The following is a 20,709-nucleotide window of genomic DNA, read 5'->3' as shown; positions in this document are numbered from 1 at the left end:
ACGAAGAGGATGGTGCCTGTGGGGGGAGAGAGAGGGGTCAGGGAGCCCCCCAGACCCAAACCACTGGGGCACAGAGCCCCCAAACCCACATCCGTGGGGCACAGGACCCCCCCAAACCCACATCCATGGGGCATGGAGCCCCCAAACCCACATCCATGGGGCACGGAGCCTCCAAGACCCACATGGATGGGGCATGGAGCCTCCCCCAACCCAAATCCATGGGGCACAGGACCCCCCCAAACCCACATCCGTGGGGCACGAACCCCTCCCAAGACCCACATCCAAGGGGGATGGACCCCCCCAAACCCACATCCATAGGGCACGGAGCCTCCAGACCCACACCCGTGGGTCCCAGACCCTCCCAGACCCCCACCCATGGGTCATGACCCCCCTCACCCCCAGCCCCCCAAGTCCCCCCCACGTGTCCCCCCCATACCGGTGGGGTTGTGGCGCACGAGGAAGAGGAAGGGCCGATCCAGGAGGATTTCCAGGGGCGCCATGCGGGAGTAGACGATGGCGGCTGCGGGGGGGGAGGGGGGGGTGGAGGCAGAGCAGTGAGACCCCCCCCCAGCACCCCCATTTCCAGGGGACCCAGGCACCCAGCACCCCCATTCCCAAGGCACCCAGGCATCCGGGCACCCAGCACCCCCATTCCCAAGGGACAGGCATCCAGGAACCCCCCTTCCCAAGTGTTCCAGGCACCCAGCACCCCCATTCCCAAAGGACCCAGGCGTCTGGGAACCCCCATTCCCAAGTGTTCCAGACACCCAGCACCCCCATTCCCAAGGCACCCAGGTGTCCAAGCACCCAGCACCCCCACCCCAAGGGACCCAGGCATCCAGGCACCCAGCACCCCCATTCCCAAGGGACCCAGGTGTCCGAACACCCTGTCCCCAAGGCACCCAGGCACCTGAGCACCCAGCACCCCCATTCCCAAGGCACCCAGGCATCCGGGCACCCTGTCCCCAAGGCACCCAGGTGTCCAGGCACCCAGCACCCCCATTCCCAAAGGACCCAGGCGTCTAGGCACCCCCATTCCCAAGTGTTCCAGGCACCCAGCACCCCCATTCCCAAGGCACCCAGGTGTCCAGGCACCCAGCACCCCCATTCCCAAGGGACCCAGGTGTCTGGGCACCCCCATTCCCAAGGGTTCCAGGCACCCAGCACCCCCATTCCCAAGGGACCCAGGTGTCCAAGCACCCAGCACCCCCACCCCAAGGGACCCAGGCACCCAGCACCCCCATTCCCAAGGGACCCCTGCCGCCAGGCACCCAGCACCCCTTCTTCCCAGGGGACCCAGGCGTCCGCCCCCCCTCGCGTCACTCACCGGTGGCCGATGCCACCTCGGTGCCGTTCTCCGTCACCTCCATCCTCACCTTCTGCAGGGCTTGGCCCAGGACAAGGGGCTCCTCAACTGATGGGTGGGGGGACATTGGGTGGGTGTGGATGAGGGGTGGCCCCCAGGACACCTGGGTCCCCCCAGCACCCACCCGGGGACCCCCCCTTTACCTGAGAGCGGGGTGAAGTCGGCGGCGTCGGGGTCAAAGAGGGTGCGGACCCCCAAGGACTTCAGGGGTGCCCGGAGGTCCCAAGTGGTCTCCAGGGAGAAGCTGGGGGAAGAAGGGGGGGGGGGGTCACAAAGGGGACCCAGGCGTCCGGGGCACCCACCCATCCCCCTGGGGACTCAGGCATTGGGGTGCCCCCCCCCCGCCCCCCGCCCCCCGAGGGGACCCAGGCGTCCGGGCTCACCGGGGCAGGACGAGGACCCGAGGCACGAGGTTCATGTTGGTGACCCAGGTGGTGACAAGTTGGGCGTCGAGGAGGCGGGTGAGGGTGCCGATGGGGACGTGCCGCCAGAGCGGGGCCGCCAGCAGCATGGCCGCCGCCCCCCCGCCGTAGGGGACCTCCACCACCTCGTAGGGGATCCCCCCCGGCGTCTCGAAGTCCCCTGGGGTGACATGGCATGAGGGGGGACCCAGGAGTTTGGGACGTGGGGGGGAGTAGGGTGACACGGGGGACACAGGGTGACATGGGGGGACCCAGGTGGCAGGGAGATGGGGTGGGGGTCCAAGCAGGGTGACATGGGGGGACCCAAGCATTGGGGTGCCAGGGTGGGGGGTCCAAGCAGGGTGACACGGGGGGACCCAAGCATCTGGGTGCCAGGGAGGGGGTGCAAGCAGGGTGACATGGGGGACCCAGGGTGACACAGGGGGACCCAGGCGTCCGGGAGATGGAGGGGGGACAAGCAGGGTGACATGGGGGGACCCAGGGTGACACAGGGGGACCCAGGTGTCAGGGAGATGGGGTGGGGGGTCCAAGCAGGGTGACATGGGGGGACCCAAGCATTGGGGTGCCAGGGAGGGGGTGCAAGCAGGGTGACATGGGGGACCCAGGGTGACATGGGGGGACCCAGGTGTCAGGGAGATGGGGTGGGGGGTCCAAGTGGGGTGACACAGGGGGACCCAAGCATCTGGGTGCCAGGGTGGGGGGTCCAAGCAGGGTGACACGAGGGACCCAGGGTGACACAGGGGGACCCAGGTGGCAGGGAGATGGGGTGGGGGGTCCAAGCAGGGTGACATGGGGGGACCCAGGGTGACACGGGGGGACCCAGGTGGCTGGGAGATGGGGTGGGGGGTCCAAGCAGGGTGACATGGGGGGACCCAGGTGGCTGGGAGATGGGGTGGGGGTCCAAGTGGGGTGACACGAGGGACCCAGGGTGACACAGGGGGACCCAGGTGGCAGGGAGATGGGGTGGGGGGTCCAAGCAGGGTGACATGGGGGGACCCAAGCATCGGGGTGCCAGGGTGGGGGTCCAAGCAGGGTGACATGGGGGACACAGGGTGACATGGAGGGACCCAGGTGGCTGGGAGATGAGGGGGCAGCCGGGTGAGTAGGGTGACAGGGGCGGGAACACAGGGTGACATGGGGTGACCCAGGTGTCTGGGAGCCTAGGTGGGGGGTCCAAGCAAGGTGACATGGGGGACCCAGGGTGACATGGGGTGACCCAGGTGGTTGGGAGATGGGGTGGGGGGTGCAAGCAGGGTGACATGGGGGGACCCAGGGTGACATGGGGGGACCCAGGTGGCAGGGAGATGGGGTGGGGGGTCCAAGTGGGGTGACATGGGGGGACCCAAGCATCTGGGTGCCAGGGTGGGGGTCCAAGCAGGGTGACATGGGGGACCCAGGGTGACATGGGGTGACCCAGGTGGCTGGGAGATGAGGTGGGCGGGCCCAAGCAGGGTGACATGGGGGGACCCAAGCATCGGGGTGCCAGGGTGGGGGTCCAAGCAGGGTGACACGGGGGACCCAGGGTGACACAGGGGGACCCAGGCGTCCGGGAGATGGGGTGGGGGGTTCAAGCAGGGTGACACGGGGGACCCAGGGTGACATGGGGGGACCCAGGTGTCAGGGAGATGGGGTGGGGGTCCAAGCAGGGTGACATGGGGGACCCAGGGTGACATGGGGTGACCCAGGTGGTTGGGAGATGGGGTGGGGGGTGCAAGCAGGGTGACATGGGGGGACCCAGGGTGACACAGGGGGACCCAGGTGTCAGGGAGATGGGGTGGGGGGTCCAAGCAGGGTGACACGGGGGGACCCAAGCATCTGGGTGCCAGGGAGGGGGTGCAAGCAGGGTGACATGGGGGACCCAGGGTGACACAGGGGGACCCAGGCGTCCGGGAGATGGAGGGGGGGCAAGCAGGGTGACATGGGGGGACCCAGGGTGACACAGGGGGACCCAGGTGTCAGGGAGATGGGGTGGGGGGTCCAAGCAGGGTGACATGGGGGACCCAGGGTGACACGGGGGGACCCAGGTGTCAGGGAGATGGGGTGGGGGGTCCAAGCAGGGTGACATGGGGGGACCCAAGCATTGGGGTGCCAGGGAGGGGGTGCAAGCAGGGTGACATGGGGGACCCAGGGTGACATGGGGGGACCCAGGTGGCAGGGAGATGGGGTGGGGGGTCCAAGTGGGGTGACATGGGGGGACCCAAGCATCTGGGTGCCAGGGTGGGGGTCCAAGCAGGGTGACATGGGGGACCCAGGGTGACATGGGGTGACCCAGGTGGCTGGGAGATGAGGTGGGGGGGCCCAAGCAGGGTGACCTGGGGGGACCCAAGCATCTGGGTGCGGGGGGGGGGTGCAAGCAGGGTGACATGGGGGACCCAGGGTGACACAGGGGGACCCAGGCGTCCGGGAGATGGGGTGGGGGGTTCAAGCAGGGTGACATGGGGGACCCAGGGTGACATGGGGGGACCCAGGTGTCAGGGAGATGGGGTGGGGGGTGCAAGCAGGGTGACATGGGGGGACCCAGGGTGACACAGGGGGACCCAGGTGTCAGGGAGATGGGGTGGGGGGTCCAAGTGGGGTGACACGGGGGGACCCAAGCATCTGGGTGCCAGGGAGGGGGTGCAAGCAGGGTGACATGGGGGACCCAGGGTGACACAGGGGGACCCAGGCGTCCGGGAGATGGAGGGGGGGCAAGCAGGGTGACATGGGGGGACCCAGGCTGACACAGGGGGACCCAGGTGTCAGGGAGATGGGGTGGGGGGTCCAAGCAGGGTGACATGGGGGGACCCAAGCATTGGGGTGCCAGGGTGGGGGTCCAAGCAGGGTGACATGGGGGACCCAGGGTGACATGGGGTGACCCAGGTGGCTGGGAGATGAGGTGGGGGGGCCCAAGCAGGGTGACCTGGGGGGACCCAAGCATCGGGGTGCCAGGGTGGGGGTCCAAGCAGGGTGACATGGGGGACCCAGGGTGACACAGGGGGACCCAGGCGTCCGGGAGATGGGGTGGGGGGTTCAAGCAGGGTGACATGGGGGACCCAGGGTGACATGGGGTGACCCAGGTGGTTGGGAGATGGGGTGGGGGGTGCAAGCAGGGTGACATGGGGGGACCCAGGGTGACACAGGGGGACCCAGGTGTCAGGGAGATGGGGTGGGGGGTCCAAGTGGGGTGACAAGGGGGGACCCAAGCATCGGGGTGCCAGGGTGGGGGTCCAAGCAGGGTGACACGGGGGGACCCAAGCATCTGGGTGCCAGGGAGGGGGTGCAAGCAGGGTGACATGGGGGACCCAGGGTGACACAGGGGGACCCAGGCGTCTGGGAGATGGAGGGGGGACAAGCAGGGTGACATGGGGGGACCCAGGGTGACACAGGGGGACCCAGGTGTCAGGGAGATGGGGTGGGGGGTCCAAGCAGGGTGACATGGGGGGACCCAAGCATTGGGGTGCCAGGGAGGGGGTGCAAGCAGGGTGACATGGGGGGACCCAGGGTGACATGGGGGGACCCAGGTGTCAGGCAGATGGGGTGGGGGGTCCAAGTGGGGTGACAAGGGGGGACCCAAGCATCGGGGTGCCAGGGTGGGGGGTGCAAGCAGGGTGACATGGGGGACCCAGGGTGACATGGGGGGACCCAGGCATCCAGGGGCTGGGGTGGGGGGTTCAAGCAGGGTGACACGGGGGACCCAGGGTGACAACGGGGGGACGCTGGCATCGGGGGGCTGGGGCGGGGGTCTCACCGTAGTTGAACTTGGCCGTCTGCTCCATCATGGGGACGGTCACCGCGCTGCCATCGGCCTTGTGGAAGGGCCGGGGCCGGGTGGCGGCGGGGGGGAAGGGGCTCATCCAGGCACCCTTGAAGTAGAGGGCGTTGGCCAGCACCAGGCGGGTGCTGGCACCCACCGCACCGGGGGGCAGGAGCCCCCGGATCAACCCTGCGGAGACAAGGGTGGCTCCTGGGGTCCCTTTCCGTGGTGGTGGGGGACCCAGGCATCCGGGCACCCAGCACCCCCATTCCCAAGGGACCCAGGCATCTGGGAACCCCCATTCCCAAGTGTTCCAGGCACCCAGCACCCCCATTCCCAAGGGACCCAGGCACCCAGCACCCCCATTCCCAAGGCACCCAGGCATCCGAGCACCCAGCACCCCCATTCCCAAGGGACCCAGGCATCTGGGCACCCCCATTCCCAAGGGTTCCAGGCACCCAGCACCCCCATTCCCAAAGGACCCAGGTGTCCGAGCACCCATCACCCCCAACCCAAGGGACCCAGGCATCCAGGCACCCAGCACCCCCATTCCCAAGGCACCCAGGCATCCGAGCACCCATCATCCCCATTCCCAAAGGACTCAGGCATCCGAGCACCCTCATCCCCAAGGCACCCAGGTGTCCGAGCACCCAGCACCCCCATTCCCAAGAGACCCAGCCACCCAGGCACCCAGCACCCCCATTCCCAAGGCACCCAGGTGTCCCAGCACCCAGCACCCCCATTCCCAAGGGACCCAGGCATCTGGGAACCCCCATTCCCAAGTGTTCCAGACACCCAGCACCCCCATTCCCAAAGGACCCAGGTGTCCGAGCACCCTGTCACCAAGGCACCCAGGTGTCCAAGCACCCAGCACCCCCATTCCCAAGGCACCCAGATGTCCAAGCACCCAGCACCCCCATTCCCAAGGGACCCAGGTGTCCGAGCACCCTGTCCCCAAGGCACCCAGGTGTCCAGGCACCCAGCACCCCCATTCCCAAGGCACCCAGCCACCCAGGAACCCCCATTCCCAAGCGTTCCAGGCACCCAGCACCCACATTCCCAAGTGTTCCAGGCACCCAGCACCCCCATTCCCAAAGGACCCAGGTGTCCAAGCACCCAGCACCCCCACCCCAAGGGACCCAGGCGTCTGGGCACCCCCATTCCCAAGTGTTCCAGGCACCCAGCACCCCCATTCCCAAGGCACCCTGGCACCCAGGAACCCCCATTCCCAAGGGTTCCAGGCACCCGGCACCCCCATTCCCAAGGCACCCAGATGTCCGAGCACCCAGCACCCCCATTCCCAAGGGACCCAGGCATCCGAGCACCCAGCACCCCCATTCCCAAGGCACCCAGATGTCCGAGCACCCAGCACCCCCATTCCCAAGTGTTCCAGGCACCCAGCACCCCCATTCCCAAGGCACCCAGGCATCCGAGCACACCCCCCCCCGCCCCCGCACCCCTCTGTGGGCCTCACCCCCCGTCTGCTCCTGCACCCATGCGTCGAGGAGGGCGCGGGCGCCCTCCCCCTGTCGGAAGTCGATCCTGGCCAGGCGCTGGGGGCCGAGGGTGCGGATGAAGCGGGAGGCGAAGCCGGGGGTCAGCGCCAGCCCCCGCCCCACGAAAAGCCCCTCGGCCACGGCCAGGAGGTGGCCGGGTCCCCTCAGCGCCTGGCGCAGCACCCGCAGCTCCGCCGCCACCCCTGGATCTGTGGGGTGGGGGAAACTGAGTCACGGCGTGGGGAAACTGAGTCACGGCTGGTCCCAGTCCCAGCGTCGGCATCCGTGGGTGACCCAGAGTGGGGACACCCGTGGGTGACCCGGTGTGGGGACGGGGACACCCATGGGAGACCAGGCGTGGGGATGGGGACACTTGTGGGTGACCCAGTGGGGGGACACCCATGGGAGACCCAGCGTGGGGAGGGGGACACCCATGGGAGACCTAGCGTGGGGATGAGGACACCCTTGGGTGACCCAGAGTGGGGACACCCGTGGGTGATCTGGTGGGGGACACCCATAGGAGACCCAGTGTGGGGATGGGGACACCCATGGGAGACCAGGCGTGGGGATGGGGACACTTGTGGGTGACCCAGTGTGGGGACACCTGTGGGTGACCCAGAGTGGGGATGGGGACACCCATGGGAGACCAGGCGTGGGGATGGGGACACTTGTGGGTGACCCAGAGTGGGGACACCTGTGGGTGACCCAGAGTGGGGACACCCATGGGAGACCCAGCGTGGGGATGGGGACACCCATGGGAGACCAGGCGTGGGGATGGGGACGCTTGTGGGTCACCCAGAGTGGGGACACCCGTGGGTGACCTGGTGTGGGGACACCCATGGGAGACCCAGAGTGGGGATGGGGACACCCATGGGAGACCAGGCGTGGGGATGGGGACACTTGTGGGTGACCCAGAGCGGGGACACCCATGGGTGACCCGGTGTGGGGACGGGGACACCCATGGGAGACCAGGCGTGGGGATGGGGACACTTGTGGGTGACCCAGTGGGGGGACACCCATGGGAGACCCAGCATGGGGACGGGGACACCCATGGGAGACCTAGCGTGGGGATGAGGACACCCTTGGGTGACCCAGTGTGGGGACACCCGTGGGTGATCTGGTGTGGGACACCCATAGGAGACCCAGCGTGGGGATGGGGACACCCATGGGAGACCAGGCGTGGGGATGGGGACACCCATGGGAGACCAGGCGTGGGGACACCCGTGGGTGACCTGGTGTGGGGACACCCGTGGGAGACCCAGCGTGGGGATGGGGACACCCATGGGAGACCAGGCGTGGGGACGGGGACACTTGTGGGTCACCCAGAGTGGGGACACCCATGGGAGACCTGGCATGGGGATGCATAGGGACACCCATGGGTGACCTGGTGTGGGGACACCCATGGGAGACCTAGTGTGGGGACGGGGACAGGGACACCCATGGGACATCTCGTATGGGGACAGGAAGACCCATGGGAGACCAGGCGTGGGGATGGGGACACCCGTGGGTGATCTGGTGTGGGGACACCCATGGGAGACCCCGCGTGGGGATGGGGACACCCATGGGAGACCTAGTGAGGGGACAGGGACACCCATGGGAGATCTCGTATGGGGACGGGAAGACCCATGGGAGACCAGGCGTGGGGATGGGGACACTTGTGGGTGACCCAGAGTGGGGACACCTGTGGGTGACCTGGTGTGGGGACACCCATGGGAGACCAGGCGTGGGGATGAGGACACCCTTGGGTGACCCAGTGTGGGGACACCCGTGGGAGACCTGACATGGGGATGCATAGGGACACCCGTGGGTGACCTGGTGTGGGGACACCCATGGGAGACCTAGTGTGGGGACAGGGACACCCATGGGAGATCTCGTATGGGGACGGGAAGACCCATGGGAGACCAGGCATGGGGATGGGGACACCCGTGGGTGATCTGGTGTGGGGACACCCATGGGAGACCTGGTGTAGGGATGGGGACCCCACAACCCACCCCACCATGAGGACAGGGACCCCGAGGTGTCCACCATGAGGCTGGAGATCCCACCACCCCCCCCACCATGGGGACAGGGACACCAAGGTGTCCCCCATGGGGATGGAGACCCCACCACCCACCCCACCATGGGGACAGGGACCCTGGGGTGTCCCCCATGAGGACGGGGACCCCACCACCCACCCCACCATGGGGACAGGGACCCTGGGGTGTCCCCCATGAGGACGGGGACCCCACAACCCCCCCACCATGGGGACAAGGACCCCGGGGACCCTCACCGTTGATGCTGAAGCCCATGGCAACCTCAAGCTGGTGACGGCCATGCCCGGCGGTGGCCAGCTGCAGGGCCACCAGGACAGCGGCGGCCCCGTGGGGCGCGAAGATGGCGTTGGCGTCCCCTCGGTGTCCCACCGCCTCCCGGAAGAGCCGCAGTCCGAAGTTGGCCACCAGCCGGGCCACCCGTCCTGTCACCGGTGTCCCAGCACCCACCAGGGCCACCCAGGCCAGGGCCACCAGGGTCACCAGGGCCACCCGCATCCTGGAGGGACCCAGACGTCTGGGGGTCACGCAGGTCACCGAGGTGACCCTGATGGTGACCCTGCTGCTGGTCCCGGTCCCAGTCCCGGTCCCAGTCCCAGTGCGAGTCCTGGTGCTGGTCCCAGTCCTGGTCTCAGCCCCAGTCCCGGTCCTGGTCCTGGTCCCGGTCCCAGTCCGGGTGTAAATCCCAGTCCCAATCCTGGTACTAGTCCCAGTCCTGGTACTGGTCCCAGTCCTAGTTCTAGTCCCAGTTTCAGTGCTGGTCCCAGTCCCAGTGTCAACCCCAGCCCCAGTCCTGGTGCTGGTCCCAGTCCTGATCTCAGCCCCAATTCCAGTCCCAGTGCTAGTCCCAGTCCCAGTGTCAGCCCCAGTCCCAGTCCCGGTACTGGTCCCGGTCTGGTGCTGGTCCCAGTCCAAATCCCAGTCCCGGTGCTGGTCCCAGTCCTAGTTCCAGTCCCAATCCCAGTCCTGGTGCTGGTCCCAGTGTCAGCCCCAGTCCCAGTCCTGGTGCTGGTCCCAGTCCTAGTTCCAGTCCCAATCCCAGTCCTGGTGCTGGTCCCAGTGTCAGCCCCAGTCCCAGTCCTGGTACTGGTCCCAGTCCTAGTTCCAGTCCCAATTCCAGTGCTGGTGCTGGTCCCAGTCCTGATCTCAGCCCCAATTCCAGTCCCAGTGCTAGTCCCAGTCCCAGTGTCAGCCCCAGTCCCAGTCCCGGTACTGGTCCCGGTTTGGTGCTGGTCCCAGTCCAAATCCCAGTCCCGGTGCTGGTCCCAGTCCTAGTTCCAGTCCCAGTCCCAGTCCCGGTGCTGGTCCCAGTCCCAGTGTCAGCCCCAGTCCCAGTCCTGGTGCTGGTCCCAGTCCCAGTGTCAGCCCCAGTCCCAGTCCTGGTACTGGTCCCGATCTGGTGCTGGTCCCAGTCCAAATCCCAGTCCCGGTGCTGGTCCCAGTCCTAGTTCTAGTCCCAGTTTCAGTGCTGGTCCCAGTCCCAGTGTCAACCCCAGTCCCAGTCCTGGTGCTGGTCCCAGTCCTGATCTCAGCCCCAATTCCAGTCCCAGTGCTAGTCCCAGTCCCAGTGTCAGCCCCAGTCCCAGTCCCGGTACTGGTCCCGGTTTGGTGCTGGTCCCAGTCCAAATCCCAGTCCCGGTGCTGGTCCCAGTCCTAGTTCCAGTCCCAATCCCAGTCCTGGTGCTGGTCCCAGTGTCAGCCCCAGTCCCAGTCCTGGTGCTGGTCCCAGTCCTGATCTCAGCCCCAATTCCAGTCCCAGTGCTAGTCCCAGTCCCAGTGTCAGCCCCAGTCCCAGTCCCGGTACTGGTCCCGGTCTGGTGCTGGTCCCAGTCCAAATCCCAGTCCCGGTGCTGGTCCCAGTCCTAGTTCCAGTCCCAATTCCAGTGCTGGTGCCGGTCCCAGTGTCAACCCCAGTCCCAGTCCTGGTGCTGGTCCCAGTCCTGATCTCAGCCCCAATTCCAGTCCCAGTGCTAGTCCCAGTCCCAGTGTCAGCCCCAGTCCCAGTCCCGGTACTGGTCCCGGTCTGGTGCTGGTCCCAGTCCAAATCCCAGTCCCGGTGCTGGTCCCAGTCCTAGTTCCAGTCCCAATTCCAGTGCTGGTGCTGGTCCCAGTGTCAGCCCCAGTCCCAGTGCCGGTGCTGGTCCCAGTCCTAGTTCCAGTCCCAATGCCAGTCCTGGTGCTGGTCCCAGTCCTGGTCTCGGCCCCAGTCCCAGTCCCGGTGCTGGTCCCAGTCCCACTACTAGTCCCATTCCCAGTCCCAGTCCTGGTGCTGATCCCAGTCCTGGTGCTGGTCCCAGTCCTGGTGCTGGTCCCATTCCCAGTCCTGGTGCTGGTCCCAGTCCCAGTGTCAGCCCCAATCCCAGTCCCAGTGCTGGTCCCAGTCCTGGTCTTGGCCCCAGTCCCAGTCCCGGTGCTGGTCCCAGTCCCACTACTAGTCCCATTCCCAGTCCCAGTCCTGGTGCTGATCCCAGTCCTGGTGCTGGTCCCAGTCCTAATTCCAGTCCCAATTCCAGTCCTGGTGTTGGTGCTGGTCCCAGCGTCAGCCCCAGTCCCAGTCCTGGTGCTGGTCCCAGTCCTGGTGTCAGCCCCAATCCCAGTCCCACTACTAGTCCCAGTCCCACTACTAGTCCCATTCCCAGTCCCAGTCCCATTCCCAGTCCCATTCCCATTCCCAGTCCCAGTCCCAGTCCCATTCCCAGTCCCAGTCCCAGTCCCAGTGCTGGGTCCTCCCCCAGTGCCGGTGCCCCCTTACCTGTCGGTCTCAGTCCCGGTGTCGGCCCCGCTATCGATCCCGGTGTCGCGGTGTCAGTCCCGCTGTCAGCCCTGCTCTCCGTCCGGCTGTCCCGGTCTTGGTCCCGGTCTTGGTCCTGCTGGCCCAGTATCAGCCCTGGTTTTGGTCCCGGTGTCCCAGTATCAGTCCTGGTGTTGGTCCCAGTGTGGGACCCAGTCTTGGTCCCGGTGTCCCGGTGTCCTGGGCTTAGTCCCGGTGTCCCGGGCTTAGTCCTGGTGTCCCGGTCTCACTCCCAGTCTCGGTGTCCCAGTCTCAGTCCTGGTGTCCCAGTCTCAGTCCCAGTGTCCCGGTGTCGGTCCCGGTGTCGGTCCCGGTGTCGGTGTCCCGCTGTCAGTCCCGGTGTCCTGGTGTCGGTCCCGGTGTCCTGATCTCAGTCCCGGTCTCAGCCCCAGTCTGGTTCCTGGTGTCCCAGTGCCAATCCCGGTGTCGTTCCCGGTGTCGGTCCCGGTGTCCCGGTCTTGGTGCCGGTGTCGGTGCCGGTGTCCCGGTGTCGGTCCCGGTGTCCCGGTCTTGGTGCCGGTGTCGGTGTCGGTGCCGGTGTCCCGGTCTTGGTGCCGGTGTCCCGGTGTCAGTCCTGGTGTCCCGGTGTCGGTCCCGGTGTCCTGGTCTTGGTGCCGGTGTCGGTGCCGGTGTCCCGGTGTTGGTCCCGGTCTTGGTGCCGGTGTCGGTGCCGGTGTCCCGGTGTTGGTCCCGGTGTCCCGGTGTCGGTCCCGGTGTCCCGGTCTTGGTGCCGGTGTCGGTCCCGGTGTCCCGGTGTCGGTCCCGGTGTCGGTCCCGGTGTCCCGGTCTTGGTGCCGGTGTCAGTCCCGGTGTCCCGGTGTCGGTCCCGGTGTCGGTCCCGGTGTCCCGGTGTCGGTGCCGGTGTCGGTCCCGGTGTCCCGGTGTCGGTCCCGGTGTCCCGCTCCTGTCCCCGATCCCACCCGCTGCCGCTGCTCCCGGCTCTGGGACGCGTCCGGTCCCGGCAGCGGCTTTAAAGGGCGGAGCGGGGGCGGGGGCGGGGGCGGGGGCGGGGGGTGTTTCCACTCGTGTCCCCCTTCCACGTCACCACCCGTGTCCCGTGTCCCTCCCCGTGTCCCCCGCGTCCCCCATTTCCATTTCCCCCGTGTCCCCTGTGCCCCTCCCATGTCCCCAGCGTCCCCCCCCCACCTCCTGTGTCCCCAGTGTCCCCCATGTCCCCCCACGTCCCCCATGTCCCCAATGTCCCCTGTCCCCAATGTCCCCCCGTGTCCCCCCACATCCCGTATGTGCCCCCATGTCCCCCCACATCCCCCCATGACCCCTATGTCCCCCATGACCCCCCACATCCCCTATGTCCCCCCATGTCCCCCTGTCCCCAATGTCCCCCCATCCCCAATGTCCCCCCATGTCTCCTATGTCCTGCCATGTCCCCCCCATGTCCCCCCATGTCCCCATGTCCCCCCATGACCCCTATGTCCCCCCATGACCCCCCACATCCCGTATGTCCCCCCATGTCCCCCCATCCCCAATGTCCCCCCACATCCCCTATGTCCCCCATGCCCCCCATGTCCCCATGTCCTCCATGACCCCCATGTCCCCCATGTCACCCCACATCCCGTATGTGCCCCCATGTCACCCCATGTCACCCCACATCCTCTATGTCCCCCAACATCCCCATGTCCCCCCATGTCCCCATGTCCTCCATGACCCCATGTCCCCCATGTCACCCCACATCCCCAATATCCCCATGTCACCCCACATCCCCCATGTCCCCCCCTGTCACCCCACATCCCCGCGGGTGACCATCCAGTGCGGTTACGGGGTGTGGGTGGCCTGACCGGGTGTCACAGATCTGCGGGGACCCAGGCATCCGGGCAGGGTGTCACCCCCACCCCCACCCCCACCCCCGAACCCCGGTTTCTCCCCGGGGTGACGCCAGGGCCCCTTCCTGCGGGGTGACGCGGTGGCTGTGGTGACATCGGGGGGGGGCGTTGGGAAACCCCAGGGGTGCCCGGACGCCTGGGTCCCCAGTGGGGTCAGGGAATTTGGGGGGGGGTCAGGGTGCCCGGACTCTTGGGTCCCCAGTGGGGTCAGGGAATTTGAGGGGGGGTCAGGGTGCCTGGATGCCTGGGTGCCCAATGGGGTCCCAGAGTTTGGGGGGGGGTCAGGGTGCCCGGACTCTTGGGTCCCCAGTGGGGTCAGGGAATTTGGGTGGGGGTCAGGGTGCCCGGACGCCTGGGTCCCCGATGGGGTCAGGGAATTTGGGGGGGGGTCAGGGTGCCCGGACGCCTGGGTCCCCGATGGGGTCAGGGAATTTGGGGGGGGGTCAGGGTGCCCGGACGCCTGGGTCCCCAGTGGGGTCAGGGAATTTGGGGGGGGGTCAGGGTGCCCGGATGCCTGGGTCCCCAATGGGGTCAGGGAATTTGGGGGGGGGTCAGGGTGCCCGGACTCTTGGGTCCCCAGTAGGGTCAGGGAATTTGGGGGGGGTCAGGGTGCCCGGATGCCTGGGTGCCCAATGGGGTCCCAGAGTTTGGGGGGGGGTCAGGGTGCCCGGACTCTTGGGTCCCCAGTGGGGTCAGGGAATTTGGGTGGGGGTCAGGGTGCCCGGACGCCTGGGTCCCCAGTGGGGTCAGGGAATTTGGGGGGGGGTCAGGGTGCCCGGATGCCTGGGTCCCCAGTGGGGTCAGGCAGTTTGGGGGGGGGGGTCAGGGTGCCCGGACGCCTGGGTCCCCAGTGGGGTCAGGGAATTTGGGGGGGGTCAGGGTGCCCGGACGCCTGGGTCCCCAGTGGGGTCAGGGAGTTTGGGGGGGGGTCAGGGTGCCCGGACGCCTGGGTCCCCAGTAGGGTCAGGGAATTTGGGGGGGGGTCAGGGTGCCCGGATGCCTGGGTGCCCAATGGGGTCCCAGAGTTTGGGTGGGGGTCAGGGTGCCCGGACTCTTGGGTCCCCAGTGGGGTCAGGGAATTTGGGGGGGGGTCAGGGTGCCCGGATGCCTGGGTCCCCAGTGGGGTCAGGGAATTTGGGGGGGGTCAGGGTGCCCGGACGCCTGGGTCCCCAGTGGGGTCAGGGAATTTGGGGGGGGGTCAGGGTGCCCGGACTCTTGGGTCCCCAGTGGGGTCAGGGAGTTTGGGGGGGGGTCAGGGTGCCCGGACGCCTGGGTCCCCAGTGGGGTCAGGGAGTTTGGGGGGGGGTCAGGGTGCCCGGACGCCTGGGTCCCCAGTGGGGTCAGGGAATTTGGGTGGGGGTCAGGGTGCCTGGACTCTTGGGTCCCCAGTGGGGTCAGGGAATTTGGGTGGGGGTCAGGGTGCCCGGATGCCTGGGTCCCCAGTGGGGTCAGGGAGTTTGGGGGGGGGGGGTCAGGGTGCCCGGACGCCTGGGTCCCCAGTGGGGTCAGGGAATTTGGGTGGGGGTCAGGGTGCCCGGACGCCTGGGTCCCCAGTGGGGTCAGGGAATTTGGGGGGGGTCAGGGTGCCCGGACGCCTGGGTCCCCAGTGGGGTCAGGGAGTTTGGGTGGGGGTCAGGGTGCCCGGATGCCTGGGTCCCCAGTGGGGTCAGGGAATTTGGGGGGGGGTCAGGGTGCCCGGATGCCTGGGTGCCCAATGGGGTCCCAGAGTTTGGGTGGGGGTCAGGGTGCCCGGATGCCTGGGTGCCCAATGGGGTCCCAGAGTTTGGGGGGGGGGTCAGGGTGCCTGGACTCTTGGGTCCCCAGTGGGGTCAGGGAATTTGGGTGGGGGTCAGGGTGCCCGGACGCCTGGGTCCCCAAAGGGGTCAGGGAGGGCAGTGGGTTTGGGTGGGGGTCAGGGTGCCCGGACGCCTGAGTTCTTTTCCCAGGGCTGGGTGGGGCACAGGCCCCTGGGACCCACACGTGTGGGTGCGCGTGGGGGTGGCGGCTGCCCGGACGCGTGGGTCCCTTCCCAGACGGCTCAGCAAACCCAACCCCGCCTTGGCCGGGGGCCCGGACGCCCGGGTTCCCTCGGCCGGGGGGGGGTTGGGGACACCCGGGCGTCTTGCCCGGACACCCGGGTTCCCTCGGCCGGGGGGGGTTGGGGACACCTGGGCGTCTTGCCCGGACACCCGGGTCCTTCCGAAAGACGTTTCCGGAGGTGGCGGGGAAGGGAACGGGACGGCGGCCAAACCGCCCCGGGGTAAAAATAACCCGGGCGGAAACGGTGCCAAGATGGGGCCCAACCCCCACCATGGTGTCTTCTCCACTGCCCCATAGGTCCCCCGTAGACCCACCAGTGCTCCCAGTGCCCCATAGGTCCCCCATAGACCCACCAGTGCTCCCGGTGCCCCATAGGTCCCCCATAGACCCACCAGTGCTCCCAGTGCCCCCTAGGTCCCCCGTAGACCCACCAGTGCTCCCAGTGCCCCATAGGTCCCCCGTAGACCCACCAGTGCTCCCAGTGCCCCCTAGGTCCCCCGTAGACCCACCAGTGCTCCCAGTGCCCCATAGGTCCCCCGTAGACCCACCAGTGCTTCCAGTGCCCCCTAGGTCCCCCGTAGACCCACCAGTGCTCCCAGTGCCCCATAGGTCCCCCGTAGACCCACCAGTGCTCCCAGTGCCCCCTAGGTCCCCCGTAGACCCACCAGTGCTCCCAGTGCCCCCTAGGTCCCCCGTAGACCCACCAGTGCTCCCAGTGCCCCCTAGGTCCCCCGTAGACCCACCAGTGCTCCCAGTGCCCCATAGGTTCCCCCATAGACCCACCAGTGCTCCCAGTGCCCCATAGGTCCCCTGTAGACCCACCAGTGCTCCCAGTGCCCCATAGGTCCCCCGTAGACCCACCAGTGCTCCCAGTGCCCCATAGGTCCCCCGTAGACCCACCAGTGCTCCCAGTGCCCCCTAGGTTCCCCATAGACCCACCAGTGCTCCCGGTGCCCCATAGGTCCCCCATAGACCCACCAGTGCTCCCAGTTCCCCATAGGTTCCCCCATAGACCCACCAGTGCTCCCAGTGCCCCATAGGTCCCCCGTAGACCCACCAGTGCTCCCAGTGCCCCCTAGGTCCCCCGTAGACCCACCAGTGCTCCCAGTGCCCCATAGGTTCCCCCATAGACACACCAGTGCTCCCAGTGCCCCATAGGTCCCCCGTAGACCCACCAGTGCTCCCAGTGCCCCCCCCATAGATCCCCCATAGACCCGCACCAGTGGCCCATAGATCCTCCATAGACACACCAGTGCTCCCAGTGCCCCCTAGGTCCCCTGTAGACCCACCAGTGCTCCCAGTGCCCCATAGGTTCCCCCATAGACCCACCAGTGCTCCCAGTGCCCCCCCCCAGATCCCCCATAGACCCACCAGTTCACCATCGCCCCCCTATAGACCCCCTCTGCCTCCATAGCCCCCCCAATGCCCCATAGCCCCCCTATAGACCCCCCCAATGCCCCATAGCCCCTCTATAGACCCCCCCACTGCCTCCATAGCCCCCCAATGCCCCATAGCCCCCCTATAGACCCCCCCAATGCCCCATAGCCCCTCTATAGACCCCCCACTGCCTCCATAGCCCCCCCAATGCCCCATAGCCCCCCTATAGACCCCCCCAATGCCCCATAGCCCCCCTATAGACCCCCCACTGCCTCCATAGCCCCCCCAATGCCCCATAGCCCCCCTATAGACCCCCCCAATGCCCCATAGCCCCTCTATAGACCCCCCACTGCCTCCATAGCCCCCCCACTGCCCCATAGCCCCCCTATAGACCCCCCCAATGCCCCATAGCCCCTCTATAGACCCCCCACTGCCTCCATAGCCCCCCCAATGCCCCATAGCCCCCCTATAGACCCCCCCAATGCCCCATAGCCCCCCTATAGACCCCCCCAATGCCTCCATAGAACCCCCCCAAACCCCTTTGCAGCCTCCCCCCCCCCCCCCCCAGCCCCCTATGGGGATTCTCCAGGAGCTCGTAGAGGGCTTGAGCCTGGTGGCGTCTGGGGGGGGGGTGGGGGTGGGGGGGACACGGTCACGGACCATGAGTTGTCGCCCCCCCCCCCTCCCCCCCCCCCCAAAACCTACAACCCAGAACTATGCTGGAAAATCACCTTTTCCGGTGGTTTTTTTTGCCCAAAATTGGCCATTGTGGGGGTTGGGGGGGGGGGTGGGGGGGGGAAGCAGGGAAAGGAGTAAGGGGTGAGGAATTTCCTCAGAAACCCAAATTCCCTGCTTTTCCACCCAAAAAAGGCAGCAGGAAGGGGATTATTCAACGGCGGGGACGGCGGGACGCGGGGGTGGGGGGGGGGGACTTGGTCCCGTCACGCTCAGACACGCGTGTGCTGATGGGGGGGCGCGGACACGTGTGTCAGCCACGGGGGGGGGGGTTGGGTGGGGTGGGGGGGCCGCACCCCTCCCCACGCCACCCACCCGCGTGTGCGTGTACCCACTGCACCCCACAGACGCGTCCTCACTGCAGACCCCAGCACCCCCCCCCACCCCCGCACCCAGACCCCCCCCCCCAGCACCCCCACCCCGGCACCCAGACCCCTCAGCACCCTCATCCCAGCACCCAGACACCCCAGCACCCAGACCCCCACCCCAGCACCCCCACCCCCCAGAACTGCCCCACCCCCCCAGCACCCCCCCAGCACCTCCACCGCAGCACTCAGACCCCCCCAGCACCCAGCACCCCCACCCCCGCACCCAGACCCCCACCCCAGCACTGCATTCCAGCACCCGGCCCCTCGAGGACCCCCACCCCAGCACCCAGACCCCCCCCCCAGCAGCCCCACCCCAGCACTCAGACCCCGCAGCACCCCCACCCCCAGAACGGCCCCATCCACCCAGCACCCCCCCCCGGCACCCAGACCCCTCAGCACCCTCATCCCAGCACCCAGACACCCCAGCACCCAGACCCCCACCCCAGCACCCCCACCCCAGCACCCCCACCCCCCAGAACTGCCCCACCCACCCAGACCCCCACCCCAGCACCCAGACATCCCAGCACCCAGCACCCTGACACCCCAGCACCCCCACCCCCGCACCCAGACCCCCACCCCAGCATCCAGCACCCCCAGCACCCCCCCTCCAGCACCCTGACACCCCGAGCACTCCCACCCCAGCACCCAGACCCCCCAACACCCCCAGACCCCCCCGTACCCCCACCCCAACACCCCCACCCCCAGAACTGCCCCACCCCCCCAGCACCCCCACCCCAGCACCCAGACACCCCAGCACACAGACCCCCACCCCAGCACCCTCACCCCCACCCAGCAGGCAGACACCTCAGCACCCAGACCCCCTCCCCAGACACCCCCACCCCAGCCTCCAGCACCCCCAGCACCCCCAGCACCCCCCCTCCAGCACCCTGACACCCCGAGCACCCCCACCCCAGCACCCAGACCCCCACAACACCCCCAGACACCCCAGCACCCCCACCCCAGCACCCAGACCCCCACAACACCCCCAGACCCCCCCGTACCCCCACCCCAGCACCCAGACCCCCACCCCAGCCTCCAGCACCCCCAGCACCCCCCGCACCCCCCCTCCAGCACCCTGACACCCCGAGCACCCCCACCCCAGCACCCCCACCCCCACAACACCCCCAGACCCCCCAGCACCCCCACCCCAGCACCCAGACCCCCCACCCCAGCCTCCAGCACCCCAGCACCCCCCCTCCAGCACCCAGACACCCCAGCACACAGCACCCTGACACCCCCAGCACCCCCACCCCAGCACCCAGACCCCCACCCCAGCCTCCAGCACCCCCAGCAACCCCCGCACCCCCCTCCAGCACCCTGACACCCCGAGCACCCCCACCCCAGCACCCCCACCCCCACAACACCCCCAGACACCCCAGCACCCCCACCCCAGCACCCACACCCCAGCCTCCAGCACCCCCAGCACCCCCCCTCCAGCACCCTGACACCCCAGCACACAGCACCCTGACACCCCGAGCACCCCCACCCCCACAACACCCCCAGCACCCCCACCCCTGCACCCATACCCCCACCCCAGCCTCCAGCACCCCCAGCACCCCCCGCACCCCCCCTCCAGCACCCTGACACCCCGAGCACCCCCACCCCAGCACCCAGACCCCCCAACACCCCCAGACACCCCCGTACTCCCACCCCAACACCCCCACCCCCAGAACTGCCCCACCCCCCCAGCACCCCTACTCCAGCACCCTGACCCCCCACCCCCGCATCCAGCACCCCCAGCACCCCCACCCAGCACCCTGACACCCCGAGCACCCCCACCCCAGCACCCCCACAACACCCCCAGACCCCCCAGCACCCCCACCCCAGCACCCAGCACCCCCACAACGCTCCCACCCCCGCACCCAGACCCCCACCCCAGCCTCCAGCACCCCCAGCACCCCCCCTCCAGCACCCAGACACCCCCAGCACTCCCACCCCAGCACCCAGACCCCCCAACACCCCCAGACCCCCCCGTACCCCCACCCCAACACCCCCACCCCCAGAACTGCCCCACCCCCCCAGCACCCCCACTCCAGCACCCCCAGCACCCCCACCCCAGCACCCTGACACCCCGAGCACCCCCACCCCAGCACCCAGACCCCCACCCCAGCCTCCAGCACCCCCAGCACCCCCTCCCCAGCACCCCCACCCCCCCCGCCCCCCCCGCCAGGCCCCAGCACCCCCCAAGTCCCCCAGCCCGGGGGGGGCTGACTCAGGCTGGGCTGACTCAGCCGGGGCTCGGCGCCTTCCTGTGGGGCCGGGGGGGCGCGGGGGGGGTGGAGGGGGGGTGCGGGGGGGCGGCACATCCCACCCAGCCCCCGATCCCGCACGGGTTCACCCCAAAATGGGCCCCGTACCCCAGAAACCCATAGATGCCCCCCCCGCAAAGCGTCACTGTACCCCAAACCCACGGGGACCCCCCCCAAACCCACGGGGACCCCCCCCAAACTGTCACTGCCCCCCGAAACTGAAGAGTTGCCCCCCAAAACCTCACACAAGCCCCTAAACCA

The 20,709-nt window shown here is 68.4% G+C and overlaps 1 protein-coding gene across 1 annotated transcript; it reads right to left on the bottom strand.

Moving 5' to 3' along the window:
* Positions 1 to 5: 5 nt before the first annotated feature.
* Positions 6 to 16,494, bottom strand: LOC142403116 (plasminogen activator inhibitor 1-like; the record flags this gene model as incomplete). Its single annotated transcript, XM_075489280.1, has 12 exons — positions 16,073 to 16,494; positions 13,701 to 13,763; positions 12,653 to 12,806; positions 11,800 to 11,822; positions 9,287 to 9,546; positions 6,996 to 7,226; positions 5,516 to 5,710; positions 1,750 to 1,948; positions 1,510 to 1,610; positions 1,328 to 1,414; positions 437 to 520; positions 6 to 16 (listed from the first exon to the last, which is right to left on the bottom strand). Coding segments are annotated over exons 1-12 (1,830 nt in total), but the record flags the coding sequence as incomplete, so codon positions are not given.
* Positions 16,495 to 20,709: the final 4,215 nt, after the last annotated feature.

Source organism: Mycteria americana, unplaced genomic scaffold, assembly GCF_035582795.1.
Source record: "Mycteria americana isolate JAX WOST 10 ecotype Jacksonville Zoo and Gardens unplaced genomic scaffold, USCA_MyAme_1.0 Scaffold_109, whole genome shotgun sequence".
Classification (NCBI taxonomy): Eukaryota; Metazoa; Chordata; class Aves; order Ciconiiformes; family Ciconiidae; genus Mycteria; species Mycteria americana.
Note: the sequence above shows the minus strand (reverse complement) of the source record. Positions and strands in the feature narration are given on the sequence as shown.